At 50.0% G+C, this 19,933-nt stretch overlaps 2 protein-coding genes across 2 annotated transcripts; one reads left to right on the top strand and one right to left on the bottom strand.

Annotated features, from left to right (window-relative positions):
* Nucleotides 1-9,945: 9,945 nt before the first annotated feature.
* Nucleotides 9,946-14,991, top strand: LOC108932519 (centrosomal protein of 164 kDa). The gene is made up of 10 exons (XM_018748971.2): nucleotides 9,946-9,993; nucleotides 10,258-10,338; nucleotides 10,434-10,613; nucleotides 11,425-11,556; nucleotides 11,728-11,930; nucleotides 12,048-12,165; nucleotides 12,238-12,321; nucleotides 12,543-12,754; nucleotides 14,081-14,390; nucleotides 14,601-14,991. The coding sequence occupies exons 1-10, from the start codon at nucleotides 9,946-9,948 to the stop codon at nucleotides 14,724-14,726; spliced, it is 1,494 nt and encodes a 497-aa protein (XP_018604487.2). The 3' UTR covers nucleotides 14,727-14,991.
* Nucleotides 14,992-15,171: 180 nt separating this feature from the next.
* On the bottom strand, nucleotides 15,172-19,362 carry ccdc117 (coiled-coil domain containing 117). Its single transcript, XM_029246332.1, has 6 exons — nucleotides 19,183-19,362; nucleotides 17,705-17,916; nucleotides 17,472-17,522; nucleotides 17,021-17,242; nucleotides 16,568-16,714; nucleotides 15,172-16,386 (listed from the first exon to the last, which is right to left on the bottom strand). Exons 2-6 carry the CDS (start codon nucleotides 17,848-17,850, stop codon nucleotides 16,167-16,169), a joined length of 786 nt encoding a protein of 261 aa, XP_029102165.1. The 5' UTR covers nucleotides 17,851-17,916; nucleotides 19,183-19,362; the 3' UTR covers nucleotides 15,172-16,166.
* Nucleotides 19,363-19,933: the final 571 nt, after the last annotated feature.

Genomic DNA, 19,933 nt, shown 5'->3' with positions numbered 1-19,933 from the left:
GAGGCGATAATAAAGCTTTTGTTGAATCTGTTAAAGGCTCCTTCTCTTCCATCTGCGTACCTTTCAGCTCTGGGTTCATATGATATTGGTGTAGAAACGTTGTGGTCAGATCTTGAAATGGTAAAGTGAGTGTCGGCAGGAACCTGTGGAAACCAACGTAACTTTTTTCGCTTTTTTAAACTTCTGTCTACTTCCATCTTTGACTCTTTTTTTTTTTTTTTTTTTTTGTTAAGGTTAGATAAGTATGTGTTTCACCTCACATAATGAATGCTCATGTTGCAAGAATGAGGATTTTGGGCAATTTGTAATTTGTCTAAGGAGTTAACTGACACAACTGAAGGTGAGACTTGGTGAGGTTGAGCAGCTCACAATGTGGGCACGGCTGCTTCTTGTGCATCTCAGTTCTTACAGCCATGTACCTGCTTGTGCCTTTTCATCATAGTGTCAAACCACCGCCTGTCACAGTAACGATTCCAGAAGCAAAAAAAAAAAAACATTTCAATGACATTGGTGACAGAAGGTAAAAAGGAAAAAGGTGAAAGTCTTGCATTTCAGTTGAAAATGTTGATACCTTGCACAGAATTCTCTTGAGCGGCAGCATCATGAGGGATGGCTTGCTTACATTTTTCTTTTACCACAAATAATATAAAAAACGCCTCAGTAGAAGGGTTACAAGCATTATATGTGAGTTCGGTAAAGGCAATTCCCTCAATGTGTATTATATTCGTTATGTAATGCGTTTAAAAGCAGCTTTATTGGGTGTTTTACAGTAAAGAAGAAAGACACAAGGGTTACAGCTGTGAAGGACCAACATCCCAGTGAAGCATCGAGTCCAGCGCCTCAAAGAGCGCGGGCTCCTCTCCCTCAGAGGGAGCAACTAGCTGTGCCTGCAAGGGATTGTGGGAGGTTGAACTTGCAACTAAAAGTGAAGTTGTATTTTGGTTTTGTGTTGTTTTACTATGCTGGCAACGCGTTTAAAAAGAAAAAAAGACTAAAGTGCTCGCGCGTCACCGACGTGTGGCTCGCGCCCTGACTCCCGCCTCAGAAGAGCGTCGCCTTGACAACCCCCTCCGGCGCGAGCGGAGCTTCTCGCGCGGCGGCGCTGTGCGCTGACCGCGGTCCGCGGGGTCCTCGTGTGTTTGACCGTTGCTAGGAGACCCGGCCGGTAAATCAGTGTCGACACACAGGGCAGCAGTGAAAGCGGCGGGAGAGAAGAGTTCTGGAAGCAAGGAAATCACGGTAAGTGGAGTAAAATTTATGTTTGCCTCATTCGTTATGCTGCAGTTCTCCAGAAGATGTTCGAAACGAACTGAACAAACTTTTTAATACGTGTGTCCATACCGTGCTTTCCATCTGTGTAATTATTCAAAATCATAAGTGATGTTCTGACTCCTGTCACGTGTGCAATTTTTGCCGTGTTGTTTTACTCCCTTTTCTACTGCCGTTTGAACTCTGTTCTGTTCACATGTTGAAATTTTACTTTGCATTGCACACCATGTTTGTTCAACATCTCTAGTACTTTTACTGAAACTCCAGTTTAAAGACTCCTGTGTCAGTCGTATTGATTAATGCAGTCAATTTTTCAACAGTCTAACTATGTTATATTCTTTCTTACATCCCTTTTGTCCAGTGCAGGGTTGCGGTGGTCCGGAGTCTATCCCAGAATCACTGTGTTGAGTATTAGGCATATATAGGCATATATCAAATTATCTACCCAAACTGTTATGCGGATTATTTTCCTAGTGGGAAAATAAACAATGATTTGTATATTAATAAATAAATATAGTAAATAAAAGGGGGGCGCGGTGGCGCAGTGGGTTGGACCGGGTCCTGCTCTCCAGTGGGTCTGGGGTTCGAATCCCGCTTGGGGTGCCTTGCGGCGGACTGGCGTCCCGTCCTGGGTGTGTCCCCTCCCCCTCCAGCCTTACGCCCTGTGTTGCCGGGTAGGCTCCGCGACCCCGTATGGGACGAGCGGTTCAGAAAATGTGTGTGTGTGTGTGTATAGTAAATAAGTGACCCATGTGCTCAGAGGGAACTTTAAGAGTAGACCATATTAAATCAGATTTCCTGTTGCATGTATGTAAGTCATGAGATGCACCCTATATCTTTGTCATAGAAAAATTAAGTTTTTTTTTCTTGTTTTAAGGTTGACAATGTAATTCCTGTGAGATTGCATCCTGTCACCTTCCTGGAATAAATGAATCAGAGCGAATGGGTGGATGTTTAACAGATTGAGGGTTTTGTGCCGCTGGACACTGCGGTCAGACATTGTGGTCAAACACCTTGTAAAAGTGTGGCCTGGTGGAATATAGTGGCCTGTAAAGTGAGGGTGTACAAGGAGTAAATTGGCTTCAATTTACTGCTAGGGCACTGAATGAATGGCTCTGTGCCCCCCCCTTTCCTCGGCTCCCTTACACTGGACAAAGTCCTGCCTGTGGCCCAGTAAAACAGTGATAAAAACCCAGTGATAAATCCACACCGTGGGGATCGTGCCATTGCTGCTGTGTAAACTATACAGGGTAACCAGTTATATTAACGCAGTTCACGGGAGTTTCCAGATCACAGTGAGTGTCTGGGCTTCTTGAGCAACACTGTTTAAAGGGGTCCAGGTACAGTAGCACTGTAGTAAAGAAGCAGGCCTGCTGTGACCAGGAGATGAGTGGTTCCAGCTGGGTGGACAGTGGTTCCAGTAAAGTACCCTGCAGCTCTTTTCTTAATCTCAGTTGCTCTGTATAAAATGCACAGCCCTGTTAACTTGACTGAGTTACACTGGAAAAAAAAATATAACCACAGTAATATCAAAGTTGCGGATAAAACAGAGTGATGGCCTGGTACCTTGTCCGGGATGCACCCTGCCTCTATTCCTGTGCTTCCAGGATAAGCTCTGGACCTCCACCCTCTGCTGCAGGATCAGGACATAAACGCAGTTTTCTCCTGACCATCACACACCTTTCAGCTGTGCTAATGATGGTAGCGACAGTCAGTCCTCCAGTTTTAGCTGTGAGAGAATTGGGTGCTGTGAGCTACAGGGAGCAGCATGTGACGCTCAACACATTCCTGCATGAACAGTTTAGGCACTTTCTCATCTCTTGACGAACAGGGTCAATGAAATAGGACTGCAGCTTCCAAGTGAAAACAACCTGCCGATAAAACGTACGATGTCACGAGATGCAGAAAAATCACGTCTAAAAAGTCGCGTGTGACTAACGCAGAGCCGAGTGCCCTGGGAGTTCCCGGCGATGGAGGACAGCATCCAGGGAAGAGCAGGAGAGCTTTCGGAGGACACTGACACCTTGCTTTCCACTGGTAAGGAAGCCCACAGTGTGAGATCTCGCGCACCATTTCTCTAGAGGGGAGGCTGTAGGCGGCGCTGCGATCGGCTTGTTGCGCGAGTATCCCCACCTTCTCCCCCTTTGTCCGCTCAGACGTGGCAGGAGACGTCTGTGTTTGGGGGGCGTCCCAGTCCCAGGCCAGCATGGACCGCTGCGACCTCCTCCTGGATGCCATCGACATCCAGCTCGGCCGCCTGCGGATGAGCCGGACGCACGTGAGCTCCTCACCTCAGTGCTCTGCCTCTGTGCTGGTGACGCTGAGCTGCAACTCCACTCGTGACCACGTGTGTTTCCAAACCCCGTCAGGCGCAAAGCCACCGTGTCAACGCCAGGAGGGAAGAGAGGAGCTGCACCAGGGCAGAGTACTGCAGCGCAGGTTGGTTCACGACATCGATTATACACCTTTAATGACGGCGCTGGTTCACTCCCGCTCCATTATCCGAGGGCGATACTCACTCCCCGACTTACCTACTTAGCTGTGACCAGGAGCTGGATCATTACTCAAAGAGTTGAGTCGAATGTGACGCCTTGCAGACAAAGGGCTCCTCATCAGGTCTGCGTGCAGCTGCTCATGTAACGCATTCTGGAAAAGATGGTGATACCAGACCATGGCTGTTCACTGAGGACCAGGGGTCCGTGTCGGTCTCTCTGTCTGTTGTCGATGCCCTTTTGTTTACTCTCAGGTGCACGTCGCTTTGGAGAAAAGCGTCTGCTGAATGAGTAAATGTAGAGGTAAACGTCAGCACCCCGGAGAGTGCTGCACCTCCAATCCCGAGTCCCTTATTAACGGAGCGGATGAAGGACCCAGAGAGAGGCGACAGCAGGGAACGTAAACAGGAACGGGGCACCGCAACAGACTGTCTCTCCCCCATTTAGCAGATTGCAGATGGTGAGGGGGAAGACACCCCTCCGCCTGGTGAGCCGGGATGGCTCGTGCACGCTCCTGGACTCCTCTTTGAGTCCCCTGGCAGCAGAACTTAGGAAACCAAATAAAGAGCCCTGGCCAGAGCTGGATGAGATGCCACACAGGATTCACTAATACACGTGTAATAACACACACACACACACACACACACACACACACACACAGAGAGAGTCTGAAACCGTTTATCCCAAGTAGAGGTTGCAGCGAACCAGAGCCTAACCAGGCAACACAGGGTGTAAGGCTGGAGTGGGAGGGGACACACCCAGGACGGGACGCCAGTCCATCACAAGGCACCCCAAGCAGGACTCGAACCCCAGACCTACCAGAAAGCAGAACCCAGCCAAGCCCACTGCGCCCCCCTAGTGTAATAATAAGTATTTTAAAAAGAGTGTAAGCTGTTTATAGCTTTGAAGAGCAGGAAATTACTGCACTTGAGCTTGGAGGTGGAGAGTGACGGAGAGGCGGCACTTCAATGACCACCCAAAAGCGGTAGATGGACCAGGTGTACAGCTTGTTCACACCTTCTTTTTGCTTCTTTTACACCTTTTAAAAAAGTCTACTGAGCCCTTGCTGTTGGCCATCGCTGTGTACTTCTCAGAAAGGTTTAACGTTCCTAAGTTAAGGAGCAGCCGAGCAGGTTACTGGGAGCACTGGTCCACCTGGGAGTCCACCAAATTGAGCGCGACCGGCCGTCTCCTGTTTTTTCGTTTCTTTTCTAAGATGTTTTACTTGACTCTGTGCCGCCGACCTCTGCTGCAGCACATCTCGGCAAATCCGAGAACAAGGACACAGCTCTTGGCAGTAGCATACTTGCTAGCGACATCATCTCATCCCCTCAGAGCCCAGCCTTCTCAGAGCTTCCGGAACCTTCCTCGGGTGAGACAGTTTTTTGGGTGTACGGTGTAGATTAGAGTGAGCTCTTTTTTTTTTCCACGGTATTACAACTTAAGTCCAAAAATACAGCCATTATTTTGTTTCCATGACAACATAATCAAATGAAAAGGTTAATATATGCTGGTGTTGCGACGAGGTGCTGCAACACGGGGATATTTATAGGTTTATGACAAACGCTGCAGAACTGAGTTCACTTATATGCTTTCCATCATTGCTCGTGAAATGCAAGCGTGTGTGCTGTGGGTGGACAGAGCAACGCAAAGTGCTTCTTGCCCACCGATCGTTGCTCGCTCGCTTCCAGCTCATGCGGCCGATGGAGTCGTTCTCAGAGTCACACTTCATTCTTAAATGCTCCTCATATTGAAGCTTTTGACCCCTGATGGGTCTCATGTGACGTGATGTTCTGAGACGCACTCATGTTGGCCTTCGGTCAAAGTCCGATACGGTGCCGGTGATCCGTTCATTCCTTCACACTTCCTTCTCAGATGCGGACGAGGAGGGGAAGAGCACTCGGGCTGCGAGCCCATGGGAGTTGCGGCAGGGGGAGCTCTCCCGAACCGAGCAGTGCAGGTGGAGGCTCGAGCACCTGCTCGGGAGCGCGGACGCAGGGTTCGAGAGTGGCCTGCAGCACGGGACGGACAGCATACGCACCGAGGACTTTGCTTCCCGGTTCAGGGAGGAGATGGTGGCTCCTCTGAGCCACGCTGCAGGAAGTGAAGGGGATCCGGGGGCTGCAACTCCCGCTGAAGAAGAGCTGACGGAGCAGGAGGAAAGAGCCTATTCCATTTGTCCACCACTAGGGGGGGCAGCGTCACAGAGCACGTTTTCGGGTTTGTTCTACTGTGCCCTTAGTCACCCATCCGGACCAGAGCGTTTCCAGCAAGCTGAATTTGCCCAGGAATCACGCTCCAATACATCGGGGAGGGGCACGAGAGTAGCGCCACTTCCCAGAGAAGAGGGGGCGGAGCGCCCCGCAGGTCACGCGCGCCATCTCGTCACGGGCTCACGAGAGGATGTTGGAATACTGATGTGCCGCGACCAGGAGGTCCCACCAAAGCCAAGCACCTTGTCAGCGCTGGGTACAGAAAGGCCTGGGGTCACCAGTGGGGCCGTGAGTTCAGACACGGACGTGACCTTTGACCCCTCACACGCCCCTGGTCATCCGTCCAGTTCTCCTCCAAGCGAAGCAGAGTCCCATGTGAGCACCTCTCCTGGGGGAGCCAGTACAGGTAGGGGGGACCTCTTTCCTCTAGGGATTCACTGCCGCAGTTTGGCCCCCCGGTCTGCAGTGACGGGGCGCCCCCTCCAGGTGAGCTCTGCACACGTAGACGGCAGCTGTCACGTGAAAGAAACACCCAGGGGTACTTAGCACGTTGCCGATGGATTGCCCCCTGCGTACCGCTGCACATTGAGCACCTGTTCTTCCCCGAGGTTCTGCTGTTGGACCTCGCGACGGCTCTGGTCCGGATGTGGTGACCGTGTTCCGGTCCGGGGTGAGCGCCAGCGGAGCCCAGAACGACCGGAGCCGGTCTCAGCCGCAGTCCGGAGCAAGACACCTGGCAGGTGTGGCTCTACCCATTGCACTCGTGTTTATATGTCGAACAGCAGAAAGAGTGTAAATACAGAGCAGTTTTTCTTGACCAAACAGATGCTTCCTACAGTCGACTTTGTTGTTTGTGCCGCGTAACGCGGTACTGCAGGAGTTCCGCTGCGGAGCTTCGACTCAGTGAACATAGACAGCGACCTGGACTCCGTGCGCACTGCCTGGGTCCGGGAGCACATCCGCGAGAGTCTCAGACACAATGCAGGTGCGTGACATGGTCACGTGTTTGTGCTTCCGACATTTTTAACCCCGCATTTTACCACGCTCGCGTCCCCCTCCACAGCAGCCTGCTCAGCCAGGTGCCTGCAGGCCAGTGACCTGAACTCTGAGCACACCTGACTTTCTAGTGCCTTCACTACGTGGAAATGCTCAGCAGGTTTAGTGTAGTTACATCAGTACCGTGCAGAATTACCGCGGTGTGCAGAGAGGCGCATCCCTAGGATTAAATGCTAATATTGCTTTGTGTGATTCGCTGTTGGTCGTATTAAACCAGTAACCGACGTGTTATGTCAGTTGGACTTGATCGTAGGTGCAACATGCTAGCGTTGAGTAATCGTGGTAATATTAATAATTACCAATACTAATATTGATGTTATTTACTCTTTTTTGTACCCCGATGCCTGACGAGTTAGTACACCACTGACTGATACAATGGAAAGGATTGTATTTATATTCATAAATTCTAAAGCTGGACAGTCTGGAGGCTCCAGTGGTGTGTGCTGAGGAACGGGGGGGTCACATCAGGGGGCCACGGTGTGTTCATGTGTTCAGTGTTACCCGTGTCTCTGTTTCTCCCGCAGGAGGCGATCACGCTTCCAGTACCGCGGTTCCAAGTGGAAAGCAGTCCATCCGAAGGTCTCGCCACCGCAGGAAAGCTTCTCGCAGGTCGAACTGTCAGTCGCGGCGTCACCGTGTCGTAACGTCTCTCGCTCAGGTCTCGGTCAGCTCACGTTCAGATGTTCAGAGAGCATCAACGCATCGTCACTGTACATTGAGTGAATCATAATATCATAACATAATGACATCGTAAATATAGGAAAATTTTACTACAAACTGTCATTTTTATCATCGGAAGTAATCATTGCTATGTTACTGCTTTCCTGCTCCATGCGTCTTGTTGCCCTTTCATCCCCAGAATTCTTTCTTTCTCTTCATTATAATTTTCCCCGTTTCTCATTTTAGGGTCAAAGCTGTGCGTCCTGCGGACGAGGAAGACGGCGATCAAGTCGAGGAGGAGGACGCCCGGTCCGGTTGCCATTTCCCTTCGGACCGGGACTCGAGGGCATTTGGGCAGCGGAGCGTGAGTCCCCTGCGGAGAGCCGTCCCAACAGGGGCTGCTTAGTGCGCTTTTCAGCACGAGTCTGGGGTGTCTACACACACTTCTGGACCCTGTTCAGTTGACTGTTTGATCGACTGATCGGTCGGTTGGTTGATTGGCTGATTGATTAGTTTGGTTCCTTGTTAACAGCAGCAGGACTTTTCAAGGATCGTTGACTGCAGTTGATCTCTCCCACGTCCAGTAAAACACACCGCTGTCCAATTGCTCAAAGCAGCAGATAAGAGAGAAGTTCAGACCCTGAGGAATGACTTTGCGTCTCCTTGGCAGCTGAGGAATGGACGGCCAGAGGGGACAGGTGCGGATGGGCTGCGGAGGAAGCAGGAGGAGGCGGCGCTGTCTTGCTTTAGAAGGGTGAGTCGCTTGTGGTCCCTTGGTGGTCTGGATTTGCATGCTCCAGCGGGGGGCGCCCTCGCGCCTCTAGTAAAACAGATTGTCGCCTTGCGCCCCAGGACTGCAGGCAGGCGGAGGAGCGGTTAAGGCACAGGACGGCCCAGCTGTGCGAGATGGAGCTTTGCCTCGCTGCACTCCTGAAGCAGAAGACGGTACGGTGCTGCATACAGGTCTGTGGGACCTGCTCTTCTCCTGGCCGCCCACCGCTTCCTCCCTGTAGTCACAAACACCAGCAATCGGAGACAGCCAACAAGTCCGCCACGGTTTCGTGGCGCTGCTTTATACCATGATTTACCTTTTGCACTTAGATTAATGTCCAGGTTGCGAGCGGTGCCCTTCGTTGATGGAAATTCCCGAAACTGTCCTAGTATCGATCCTTTTGTACTGCGGCGCCACTATTTCAGCAGTTCAGGTGAAGCAGCTAACATACGTACCGTATACCGTGGTAAGGTTTCCGGTGCACTGTCTCCCAGCATGCCGTGCAGGAGTTCGAGTGTCTGCGGGCAGCAGGTGAGGGGGGGGACCTGGAGGCCGAGCGCAGAGGCTGCGCGGCTCAGGCGGACGGCGCCAGGTACCCGTGGGCTCGCGGCGGACACCGTCACACTCGCGGGTCACGGTGCGACTTGTTTCATGGCGGACGCACACGGCCGCTCGCGTGTCTGCAGGTCGCAGTTCCGTCCGCCGCGGTGCCAGGGAGACGCCTACATGCACGGGGCCACAGCGGCTCACGTGGAGAAGGTCGGCGAGAGCGGAGGAGCCGCAACGCCCGATCGCAGCTGTCGTGTGTCGCTCCTGGAGAGGGAGGAGCTCGAACGCCAGCTGTTCCGGGCCAAAGCGCAGCTGTTTGCCCAGCAGCGCTGGGCCCGACACCAGCTGGACTCCCTGCAGGAGGTGAGGGGCGCCTGTCGCCTGTCTTGTGTCAGTAGCACCGCGGTACGGTGTATTTACTGTAGTACGCTGCTCCGTGTTTCCGTTCCATCACAGGGACTGGAGGAGACACAGCAGGAGCTCGAGCGGCGCGCTGAAGCTGAGAGAGTCCTTAAGGAGAGGTGCACTGAGCTGGAGGAGCAGCTCAGGGAGGAGCAGGTACCCAGCGCTACAGTGGGTCCCGACTTGTGAACGCAACTGGGACCCAGAGCTGGTTCCTTAGGCGAAAAAGTTCGTAGGTTGGGTGGGGGATGGGGGGGTCGAGGCGGGCTCCTGATGAACCGTACGCGCTGCGACTCGCGTGACGAGCACCAGCAGACCAAGAGTGCACCTCCGCTTGGTCTCTGTGTGTGTGTTGGTGACGCCCCTGTTTACTGCGAGTTGCACACGTAAATGTAAATGTTAATGTCCACAACAACATATCCGTTGTAATTATTGTCGTGATTATTTAATTCCAAGAGCTGTAATAACAGTGAAATTTAATAATCAAGACAGTCAGAAGGCAGGAAAGAGAAGGAAGCAATAACTGGATAACATGAAGCTCAGGGGTTCAGACGCAAAAGGGCTCATGAGCGACGCCGAGGTGCCGGACTCTCCGTCCAAACGTTTAATTCTTTCCTTATTATTTTTGTAAACGCGACTTGTGAGCTGCTGTGTAACGATCCCACGTCACTCAGCGCTGTGTCCCGTGTCGCTAATGGTGAGCAAGTGTTCACATGCTCATCGTTACGTGACCGCGCAGCTCACAGCAGGGGGTGGAAGCTAGAAGAGCCCCGCAGACCCTCCCGCCACGCTCTATGGATTCAATGACTTGTTCAGCTGATCTCAAGTCCCTGTGATTCTGCAGCGCAGACATGAGGAGCTGAGGAAACTGAAGGTGACGCTGGAGCAGCAGGCCAAGGAGCTGCAGGCAGACACCCAGGAGATGGTATCTCCACCGTCGCTCTTCCTGACCCCAGCAGGATGGCGTGCCCTTCTTTATCCCCCCAAGAGCATGGCACTCGTGTCCTTTGCTGCCCCTAGGTGAACAAGGTCAAAAAGAAAGAGCAGAGGAGGTGGGAGGCAGAGGTGCAAGAGGCGCACAGGAAGCGTGTGATGCTGGAGGAGCAGAGCCGCCAGGCGGTGGAGGGGGCCAGAGAGGAGGCGCAGCGAGAGAGGACCGTTGCCCGGGGGCTCCGGGTCCGAGTGGTGGAGCTGCAGAACGTGAGTGTGTGCGTTCGCTGAAACAAGACCACGGTAAACAGTGGCACAGCGAGTAACACTGCTGTCTCATAGCGCCTGAGTGGTGTGAGAGAACATGGGTTCGATCCCCGCTTAGTCTGCGTGGGTTTCCCCTCTGGGTGCTCTGGTTTCCTCCCACAATCCAAAGACATGCTCCTCAGGTTTCCCCCCCTAATGTGTGAGTGACAGAGAGTGTGTGTGTGTGTTCCACTGATGTATGGATGAGTGACCCAGTGTAAGTCACCATGGTGAATAAGGTGTGGGCTGGTAACACTACGTAGAGTTCATTGGAAGTTGCTTTGGAGAAAAGTGTCTGCTAAGTGAGTAAATGTAAAAAGCAGTGAAGCCCAACATGCAGGAAAAATTATTTCATAAACTGAGCAGTGCTTCTTTCTGCCTATCCCTCAGCATGGAGGTACTGAGTTATTATCATAGTCCTTTACCATAATAAAATATGTCACCATTGACATTACTTTTAACTTGTTTAGCTGAATCTTCTTTTTCCAAAACTGCTTATAATGTTTAACTCCTTACACTCATTTACCCATTTTCATAGATGGGTGGTTTTTTTTTTTTTTTTTTTACTGGACCAATTGAGGGTAAGTATGTTGGTACTACAGCTAGAGGTGGGATTCGAACCTGTGACCTCTGAGTTCAAAGGCAGCACATGTAATCTGCACTACCTGCACCAGATGTGTTTTTTAAATTTGTATTATTGTGGAGGAAAGCTCAATGGACTCGTTTCTGCCTCTTTCTGGGTGGCTGTGTGTGTGTGCGCACGTGTGTACGTCAGTGTGTGCAGGGCCTGGAAAGGGAGCTCCTGCAGCGGCAACGTGAGCAGGACTCTGCGCTGTCTGCACTTCGCATGACTCTAAGCGAGGAGCATCAGGCTGAGCTTCAACAGCTACACCAACACACTGATCAGGTAGGGCAGAGATGGGAATAATCAATCATCAATAGTAAATCATGATATCATAACAGTACTAGTAACGACAAAAAAAGAGAAAAGTCCAGCACCAGTCTGGGACTTGATGCAATTAATGATCTTTATCAGAAGCTTGCTTTGCTGCCACCACTCTTGTGTGTGTGTGTCCAGGAGAGGCGGAAGGAGGTGTCCCAACTCCAAGGGGCCCTTGAGCAGGCTGAGGGCCGCATGCGCACCATGGAGGAGGCCACAGCGAGGGCTGAGCAGCAGCACAGAGAAATGGCCCTGGAGGTGGGGGCAGAGTGTCAGCATCTGCAGGAACTGCTGGAGGAGGGAGGAGACGTTGCAGGGGACACCGCTCACCTCCAGCTCAGGTATTGCAACCCATGGCCTGCTGCTGCTGCTGCCTTCCGTTTCCAGCTACAGGGCTGTGATCATGGACTGTGTGTGCGCGCGCACAGTAGTGCTGCTCTGACACAGCCTGCGATCAGTTCCACAGCGGCGCAGACATTGCGGGGGCTGGGAAGACGCCTCCATATCCTTGTCACCCATCTCCGGCAGGATCTGGACGCACAGAGACGCATCAACCAGAAGGTGACTGAGGACAAGGTAAGTCCCACATCAGCACTACCGCTGAATGTAAACTGTGCTGCTGCACTACTCGTGTGTGTTTTTGCCCAGGAGCAGGCGCTGTGCACTCAAAGAGAGCAGCTGACTGCACAGAAGGAGGCAGCTCTCGAGTCGCTGAAGGACCATCTCATTCAGGTACAGTACGACTGCCTCCCTGGAACCCAAGCACACCAGCCGCAGGGCCACTTCTGCCCTGTACGGACTTACGGCTAAATGATGCTTTACTATGATAAAACCAAGTGATGTTTTTACTGTAGAATTTCAGGCCTGTCGCCTTTCATTCTGCTGCTGTGGGAAGGGAAGAGGAGGTTGTTTCCATGGTAACGTCCGGTCCCTCCCACTGTGTCCCTGTCAAGGAGCACATTCAGGAGATTAGCAGCCTGCGGCGGACTCGCCTGGACGACAGCGCCGCTGAGGCGGGGGGGCTAGTGGCAACGCTGCGGCGACGGCTGCAGGACAAGGACATGGAGCTGCAGGAAGTCCAGAGGAACATGAGCCGTTGGAAAGAACAGACAGCGGCCCGACTGGCACGAAAAGTCGAGGAGGAGCTGACGGCCGAACTGGAGAGGTGCCGCTCGACTCACGCAGGGAGCAGCATACACCTCTCCTGTACTTTCTCTGTGCTGTACAGTACTAAGCTCACACCCACTACTATAGTAACTAAGGGAAGGATTTGATTTGGGAACACATTGCAGAAAAGTGTCACTTCAGTGTCCCCCATACACATTTATAGCTATTAATTCAGCTCCACACCGTTAAGCTACTTCCTATCACTTGCCCGTTTTTACTGGAATAGTTCAGTGCGAGGAGGTGCCACTCAGACCCAGGCTCTTTGACCGCGAGGCAGGAGCTCTAACTACGACAGCACCTGCTGCCCTTTCCACTGCAGTCTTTAATTCCATTCTTCCCAGTGCGACACGTGGTTTTAGCCAAATAAAGATACAAGTCGGTGCGAGAAGAGAAAGGGTGGCGCAAACACTCTGTGAACCATCTTCCTGTAGGGTGGCTGTAGGAAAGGGCCGCACAGGCTTGACAGCTCACAGGTAGCGTTGGAACCACCTTAGTGCGATCACTGGACACGATGCGACAGTTTCAGGAGAGGAGGCGGCTCTAGCAGAGCAGAGAACCTGGAGACAGTGATGGGAGAGGAGTGGAGTCCCACCACCCCGATCCAGAGAGCTCTGATAACACGTAGAAAGAGCTGCCGCATTTCACGAGTGTGAAAATGATGATCTGCAGGCAGGTTCGCACTCTTGTGGAGCTGTTCATGTTCCTGATCTCTTCAAAAACCTCAGAATACTGTTCATAGTCCTACTCCCAGCAAGGTTATAGAATATACTCATTTCATGTTATTTTCAAACCTTTAAAAAAATGATGTTGCTACATACATCTCAAATAAAGTGCATATTGATATGTATACATAGCGACACATGTACATTGTTTCACATTTAGTTTCTGCTTCCCATAGATGCAAAGCAGAATTGCTAAAGGAGAGGTAATGAGTCTCACCAATGGAATTCTTTTCTGTATTCTACTGTAGTGTACTTTACTGTAGTGCAGTATACTGTTCTACTATAGTGTACCCTACAGTAGTGTACTTTACTGTAGTGCAGTGTACTGTACTCTACTGTAGTGTACCCTACTGTAGTGCAATGTAGTGTACCCTATTGTAGTGCACCTTACTATAGTGTAGTGTACTGTTGATAGTGTGTGATGGTATAGAGGTTGTAGAATTTAACTTACTGCGGTTCACTCAGTCAAGTTCGTTTGCAGCTTAAACAATATAAAACCCACTGGCACCACAGTCGACCGGGTCCATGTCCCCGAGAGCATTCTGTGGCAGAGCTGTCAAACACGTTGTCTGCTGGGCTCTTGATGCTTCCGTTGGTTGTAGGAGAGCCCTGAGGACAAGTGCAGAGCACCAAAGGAAGTTGCCGCACTTGGCGAAGGAGGCGATGCGCTATGCGTCTTCCCCCTCCCTCGTCTCTGCAGAGCCTTGCTCTTCTTCCTCGACCCCCGACCTAGCAATGCTCAAGCTACTGCGCCACCTGCAGAGTCATATCAGGCAGCTGTGCAACCACAGCTGGGCACACACCTGCTGCAGCCCTGCACACCTGGGCCCTCACACACCTGTGCCCCGGCCCACCTGCTCCCGGACACACCTGGCCACAGCAGGGGACTTGGCAGGATCCTACCTGGAAACAGTGAGTTATCTGCTCATTCCTGCATGGCCTCCACTGCCACCGACTCAGAGCCATTGCTGCAGGTGCCTCGGTTATTTGGCAACACCTCTGTTATATATTCATGCGGTTCTGTTATACTTTGGACTTTGTCTCTTTGGAACTGCAACATCATGATGTTCTTTTGCCACAGCAGGCCCTCCATATAACCAAAGCACATTTTGTCTCAAACAGATGGCCTCGCGTCTGCAGAGAGTCCAGGTGAGCAGGGGGGATACCCCCCTGGACAGTTCACCGCTAACGTCACCTGCTACCCTTACTTTCGTTGCACAGCTGCCTTGTCAACCTCAGGGAAGGTAAAACACCAGCCCCGGTGTCTCTACTTGTGCTCAGCAAAATCACATGGATTTGTTATTTTCTTATTTCACACAATTACTGAAACACTGTAATCCTTACCTGACTGCAGCAGTTCTGAAACTGGACACATATCTTCAGTGGTCACTTTGCATGGACTGACACCTAGAGGAAAATCCTCAAGCTCAACTTCTCACCATTATTGTTCTATGAGTGTTAAAGAGGTGTGGAATAACACCTATTTGTAGTAATTCTCAGGATCATTACTATCTGTGCACCAAGAATAAACTTTGCTTTAAACTTTAGTAGACTACAGCCTATTGTTGGGGGGAAAAAAATAGGAAACACTACCAACAGCCCAACATTATTCAATGAGATTTCAGTAAATTACCAGTTAAAGCCAGGTTTAATTTAGCACTTTGTTTTCCTTATTAAATGTTGACACCCATTATGCCATTGAACTTTTATTAGAAAAAGTAACCAATGCACAAAATACAGACCTCAAAATGTCATCAGACAAACAAAACTGATGACCAACTTTCCACTCATCTCAGGTGCTGCAATATGCTTTTCAAACTTAGGACCACAACTCAAGAAGGAATTCACATTTACTTGTGAGGACAGAGCAATCTGATCCCCAGGAGCCACTTCCTCCCAGAACTCTTCAGTGATCTATTCTCTCAACTCTGAGAGGCACACATGTAGACTCGCAGATTCTGTACACGTGCAATTTAGGGACACACTGAAGTGATAAAATTGAAGTCAACAGGATTTGTTAAAACTTTTTTCTAACCCAGAAAACCAAACTCACCCACAGTCATCTTTTGGGTGCTGTACTGGAGTACTGGCTGAATTGAAACCTCTAAAATCTTGCCTGGGTCATTTCCCACAATGCTCTCCGCACCAGTCACATACAGGCGCACCATCAGGGACAGAATACAGTGGCATCCCAAGAGACAAAATGCCCAAACCAGCTTAAATGACGAGAACAAACTTGGCTTTAAGATGCTGCAGAACACCAACTGCAGATGCTGAATTTACTCAAAGGCAGTAAACTAGCTTTCATGCTGCAAAATACTTTTCAATCGTAGACTGAAGCTCTGAACTGGTTCACTTGCAAGCATATGCAAATTTACAAAAGTCATGTACATTTACAAAAGTTGGAGAATTAATGTGGATGTTACAAAGATTGCTCTGTGAAACAAAAACACACTGCACAGGGTTCAGGGAGCGGGGTCCCTTAGGAACTGGGACTGAAACCCTGATATTTCATTCTAATGCGATGCCCAGGTTTCAGCTCCACAATTCTAACGCCAGGTCTCTCGCGACAGGTAACCAGCATGGTTACCACCATGGCAACAGTCCATTTGGCCCAACACAGTGCACATAAAGGAGCCCCAGGTCAGTTGAGAACTCGGCTGGCACCGGTTCTCTGGTGCTGATGGCCTACAGCTCCATTTCCTCCTCAGCCTGGACCTGGGTGCCAGGGCTACAGTAGACTGCTGCAGGCGCCTCGCTCTCCGCACTTTTGCCAGCTACAGCGGGAGCAGAAGGTGGCTGCCGGCCGCCCATCTGCTTCCGTTGCCTCTGCAGGGAGTCCTTGAGCTTCCGTGGCAGCGCATCCTCTGGTGGCCGCCACAACACCAGCTCCATGCACGAGCGACTCCTGGGAGACATGAGACAAATTGTTGCAATGTATAAATACATATATAGTAACTAACAGTATATGTATAAAACTCAACTGTAGTAAAATTTCAATTTTCACCAAATTTCAAACTTGCAGATGAATGACAGTTTTTGGAGATTCAATACGTTAGCACTTAAATATGCATGAGGCATGAACTCACACTGACTGTGCCACAGCCTGGGGGAGGATGTCCCCAAGACCTTGTTGTAACCCCTCCCTCAAACTGTCTGAAAGCACCAGCACACGCCTATTCTGTGCGGGCTCCACATCCAGGTCCTCTTCCTCATCATCATCTTCTAGTGTTATCCTGCAGTCACCACAAACATTTATGCAACATTTAGGTTTATTATATATCCTTCCACAAACAGCTGATTACTTTTACGCTTTTGTATTTATAAGCTGGTCGAGTCCCTTATCCAAGGAAACACAAGCAGGGCCCCTGTCGGGAAACCAAACTACCATTTATTCCCAAGTCCAGTTCTTTAACCATGTTTCTGCAGCTGACATAATGAGCCAACAGCACAGTGATGAACAAGGATCTGAGTCACAGATGACATTAAAAATTCAAACGTTGAGCCTATCATCCAGCCCTCTAACCTCCTTGCTGCCTCACCTGTCTTCGATCTCCTGAAGCCGTCTCTGAGCTGCCTCCATCTCCAAGCAAGAGGCCACAGGTACTGGGCAAGGTGGGGAAGGGAATACTGGCTGGGGTATGGGGCTGACGGGCAGGGGGCTGGAGCTTGATTGTGTGGCTTGTAACGAGTCCATCCTGGGATCTCCCCATGGCATATAAAGCCCATCGCCCATCAACCTACTCCTCTTGGCCTCGCAACTTCTAGAATTAAAAGGATGGAAATGAGGGTAAGTGTAAATGAATGAGTGCAAAGGCTTCTCATATGCTGGGTGAACACTTTCCCCCAAAGTCTACATGAACAACAACTGCTTCAACCATGTGGATTATCTCTTGACAAACAGTGAATCCTTCCCATAAATCCTTTAAAATATTTCTGGTAAAAGAAGAGAACCTAAAAAGGACATTAAAGTTATTCTGCCGGTCCACTCACTCATCATCAAGTCGTCTCTTGCGTTTCCTTAAATATCTTCTCTCCCAACCCCTGAATGCTCAACAGAGAAAGAGGGGGAAGAAAAAGTGACAAAAATATCCACCAAGTATCTTGAGAACAGTGTTCAATGAAGGAATAAGGGCATTCCAAACATTTTACACTACTGCGATTTGAGATTTAACTACGATTGGGGTGTGTAAACAACACCCAAACCCCGAGATATCGACACTCACGGGTTCTGGACTGTTGCTTCAGCGAAGGGCCCCGAATCCGCAGCCCCCTTGGACATGCCCACATCCATGGTGTGGCTGAGCCCTGGGATGGGATACAGCGATGGCAGGAAGCCCAGTTCACTGCTTACTGGACCAGGCCTGTGCATCGCACCACCAAGCGTGGAGGGAGGGCAGCCGAGTTCCGGGAACAGCGTGCTGGGAGACGTCGGAAACTAGGAGTGGAATAGGTCACCATCCTATCAGTCCAAAAGACACCTTATAATTCTATTGACACATCTACATAAGTCCAGGGAGCACCGCTAACAACCAACTTCACTTGTACTTCTGAAGAAGATTATAGCCCAGTTTCTTTACTACGGTCTCATCTCATGTAGTCCTCAGGGAATTTGAGGACTAGTTACAACACACACCAGTTGTGTTAAACAAGAGTAAATGGACAGTTTGTGTTGTACAGTACACAATGCTGCTTTTTGTAAAGCTGAACATTCACATTGTGGAAAAGGCCAAACAGGAGTGACAGACTGAGTAGGGAAAACGACACCGACACCCAGTGGGTGAATTAAGACATTCCAGCAGTCAACAGGTAATTTCATTTAATTCCAGCTCCAAAATCCGAACGACACCTGAAACACTGCCTGATAAAATTCTGCTCACAAAGATAAGTTTTCGTGAATGGGCGACACAGTGAGTATAAAGTTAAAGGTGGTACACGACGAAGCACTGCGGATGGGGGAGGGAGTGATACACCACAGGAACACGGAGAAACACACACACACGAGGCGGTTCTCATCCGCCTCACACACGAACGTATGAATTAGTGAGCGGAGCGGCCGGACCCCGTGTCACCGACACACTTCTCGAAGCGCGAAAACTAAAAAGCGTTCACGTAAACGTCACTCAGGACGCTCGCGCTGCTCGCCGCAGCGATGCGGTCCAACGCCTGTGGGCGCGCGCACGTGCTGCAGCGAGGCCGCCAAAATAAAGACGGAGCCCGCGCGCTCTCAGAAGACGTGACAACAACCGACTGCAGTCGGAACATCTGAATCAACGGTCGCAAAACCTTCAGCGTTGCAGCGAACGCGGCATTTAGTAGCCAGTTGTTGGGTCGAAAATATCCGGCAGACGCCAGATGATCGTTTAACATCTTCTTGTTAGAGACAACGGAACAGCCCACATGCTAAGCTTTATTTCATTTGTTATTTTTATCCAGACGTTTGGTTTGCAGAACCTTGGGCTTGTTCGCCTTCAGGATTCATTACACGATAACTAAAATTAGACACACGTGACGTGCCATTCTTATAACTATATTATGCCAACTAACAACCACCAGTGTTGCTAACTTACAAGCTGACATAAAACTGCCATGCATACATATGATATTTGAACGCATGCTCGATAATTCTTGCCAGCCCAGAGTACGAAACGAAGGCTAAGTTAGGATCCACCCACACCTACAAACCAGAACGTTGAAAACCTACCAGTTTACTACAGCTGTAGTACAGCTACAGTTTCCCGTTTCCTCGTCTACAAAACTATTCAAGACAAGGCAGCAATTCTGTTCCCTCGTATCTGTTTGTTCAGTTAGTTAAACCCCCTCGGACACAGGCTCGAATACCCCTATACTATAGGCCCGAACGTAGGAACACCCATCACTTCTGGAAAAGTCATGCGCAAAGCTTTGTGGGAAATGTAGTCGTGTTATCGTTGTGTTCAATAGGTTCGTTTCGCAGTCACAGTGCTGCTGCGGTCAAACTTGGTTATGTGAAAATAAAGGGAGCTCCAAATTAGTAAGCAAAGAAAATAATCAAAACTCATTTTATGTTAAATGTTTTAATTGTATATGTTCATTCTTTTTTACAGTTAAAAGCTCTTCTTTTCTGTTATTTTAAACTGCTGCAATATTCTAAATTTGCTGGAATTCAGTCTTAATACACAGGTATATAGATTCTTCTCAGTCCCTAGGAATTGTTTAGTACTATTCTGTGGGATCAGCAGCATAGTTACCATTTAACTTTTGCCTCACCACCTTGCTATTCTGTCAGCACCTTTTTTTTATGTCAGGCTGTTCTTGAGGTCACCACCTCTTCATTCCTGACTATGTTCCATGTTTCCAAGATTTTGGGTTCAAGGTGTCATTAGGTTCTCCTAGGATGCACCACATTTTTTGCTCAGTGTTGCAGAGACACTGCAGTCATGTGAAAACCCATTTTCTCAATGTTTCAAGAACAA

Source organism: Scleropages formosus, chromosome 19 (genome assembly GCF_900964775.1).
Source record: "Scleropages formosus chromosome 19, fSclFor1.1, whole genome shotgun sequence".
NCBI lineage: Eukaryota > Metazoa > Chordata > Actinopteri > Osteoglossiformes > Osteoglossidae > Scleropages > Scleropages formosus.
The sequence above is the reverse complement of the archived record's forward strand: the minus strand, read 5'-3'. Positions and strand labels throughout refer to the sequence as shown.

Excerpts from the sequence above, each read along its gene's own strand:
- ccdc117 (XM_029246332.1), bottom strand. The coding sequence starts at position 17,850 with ATGCACAGGCCTGGTCCAGTAAGCAGTGAACTGGGCTTCCTGCCATCG. Across the intron at positions 17,243-17,471 it reads AAGAGACGACTTGATGATGA|AAGTTGCGAGGCCAAGAGGA; the intron begins GTGAGTGGACCG and ends TTTTAATTCTAG. Across the intron at positions 16,387-16,567 it reads CAGGCTGTGGCACAGTCAGT|GAGTCGCTCGTGCATGGAGC; the intron begins GTGAGTTCATGC and ends CATGTCTCCCAG.
- LOC108932519 (XM_018748971.2), top strand. The coding sequence starts at position 9,946 with ATGAAGCTCAGGGGTTCAGACGCAAAAGGGCTCATGAGCGACGCCGAG. Across the intron at positions 11,931-12,047 it reads ACCGCTCACCTCCAGCTCAG|TTCCACAGCGGCGCAGACAT; the intron begins GTATTGCAACCC and ends GCCTGCGATCAG. Across the intron at positions 14,391-14,600 it reads CAGGATCCTACCTGGAAACA|ATGGCCTCGCGTCTGCAGAG; the intron begins GTGAGTTATCTG and ends TGTCTCAAACAG.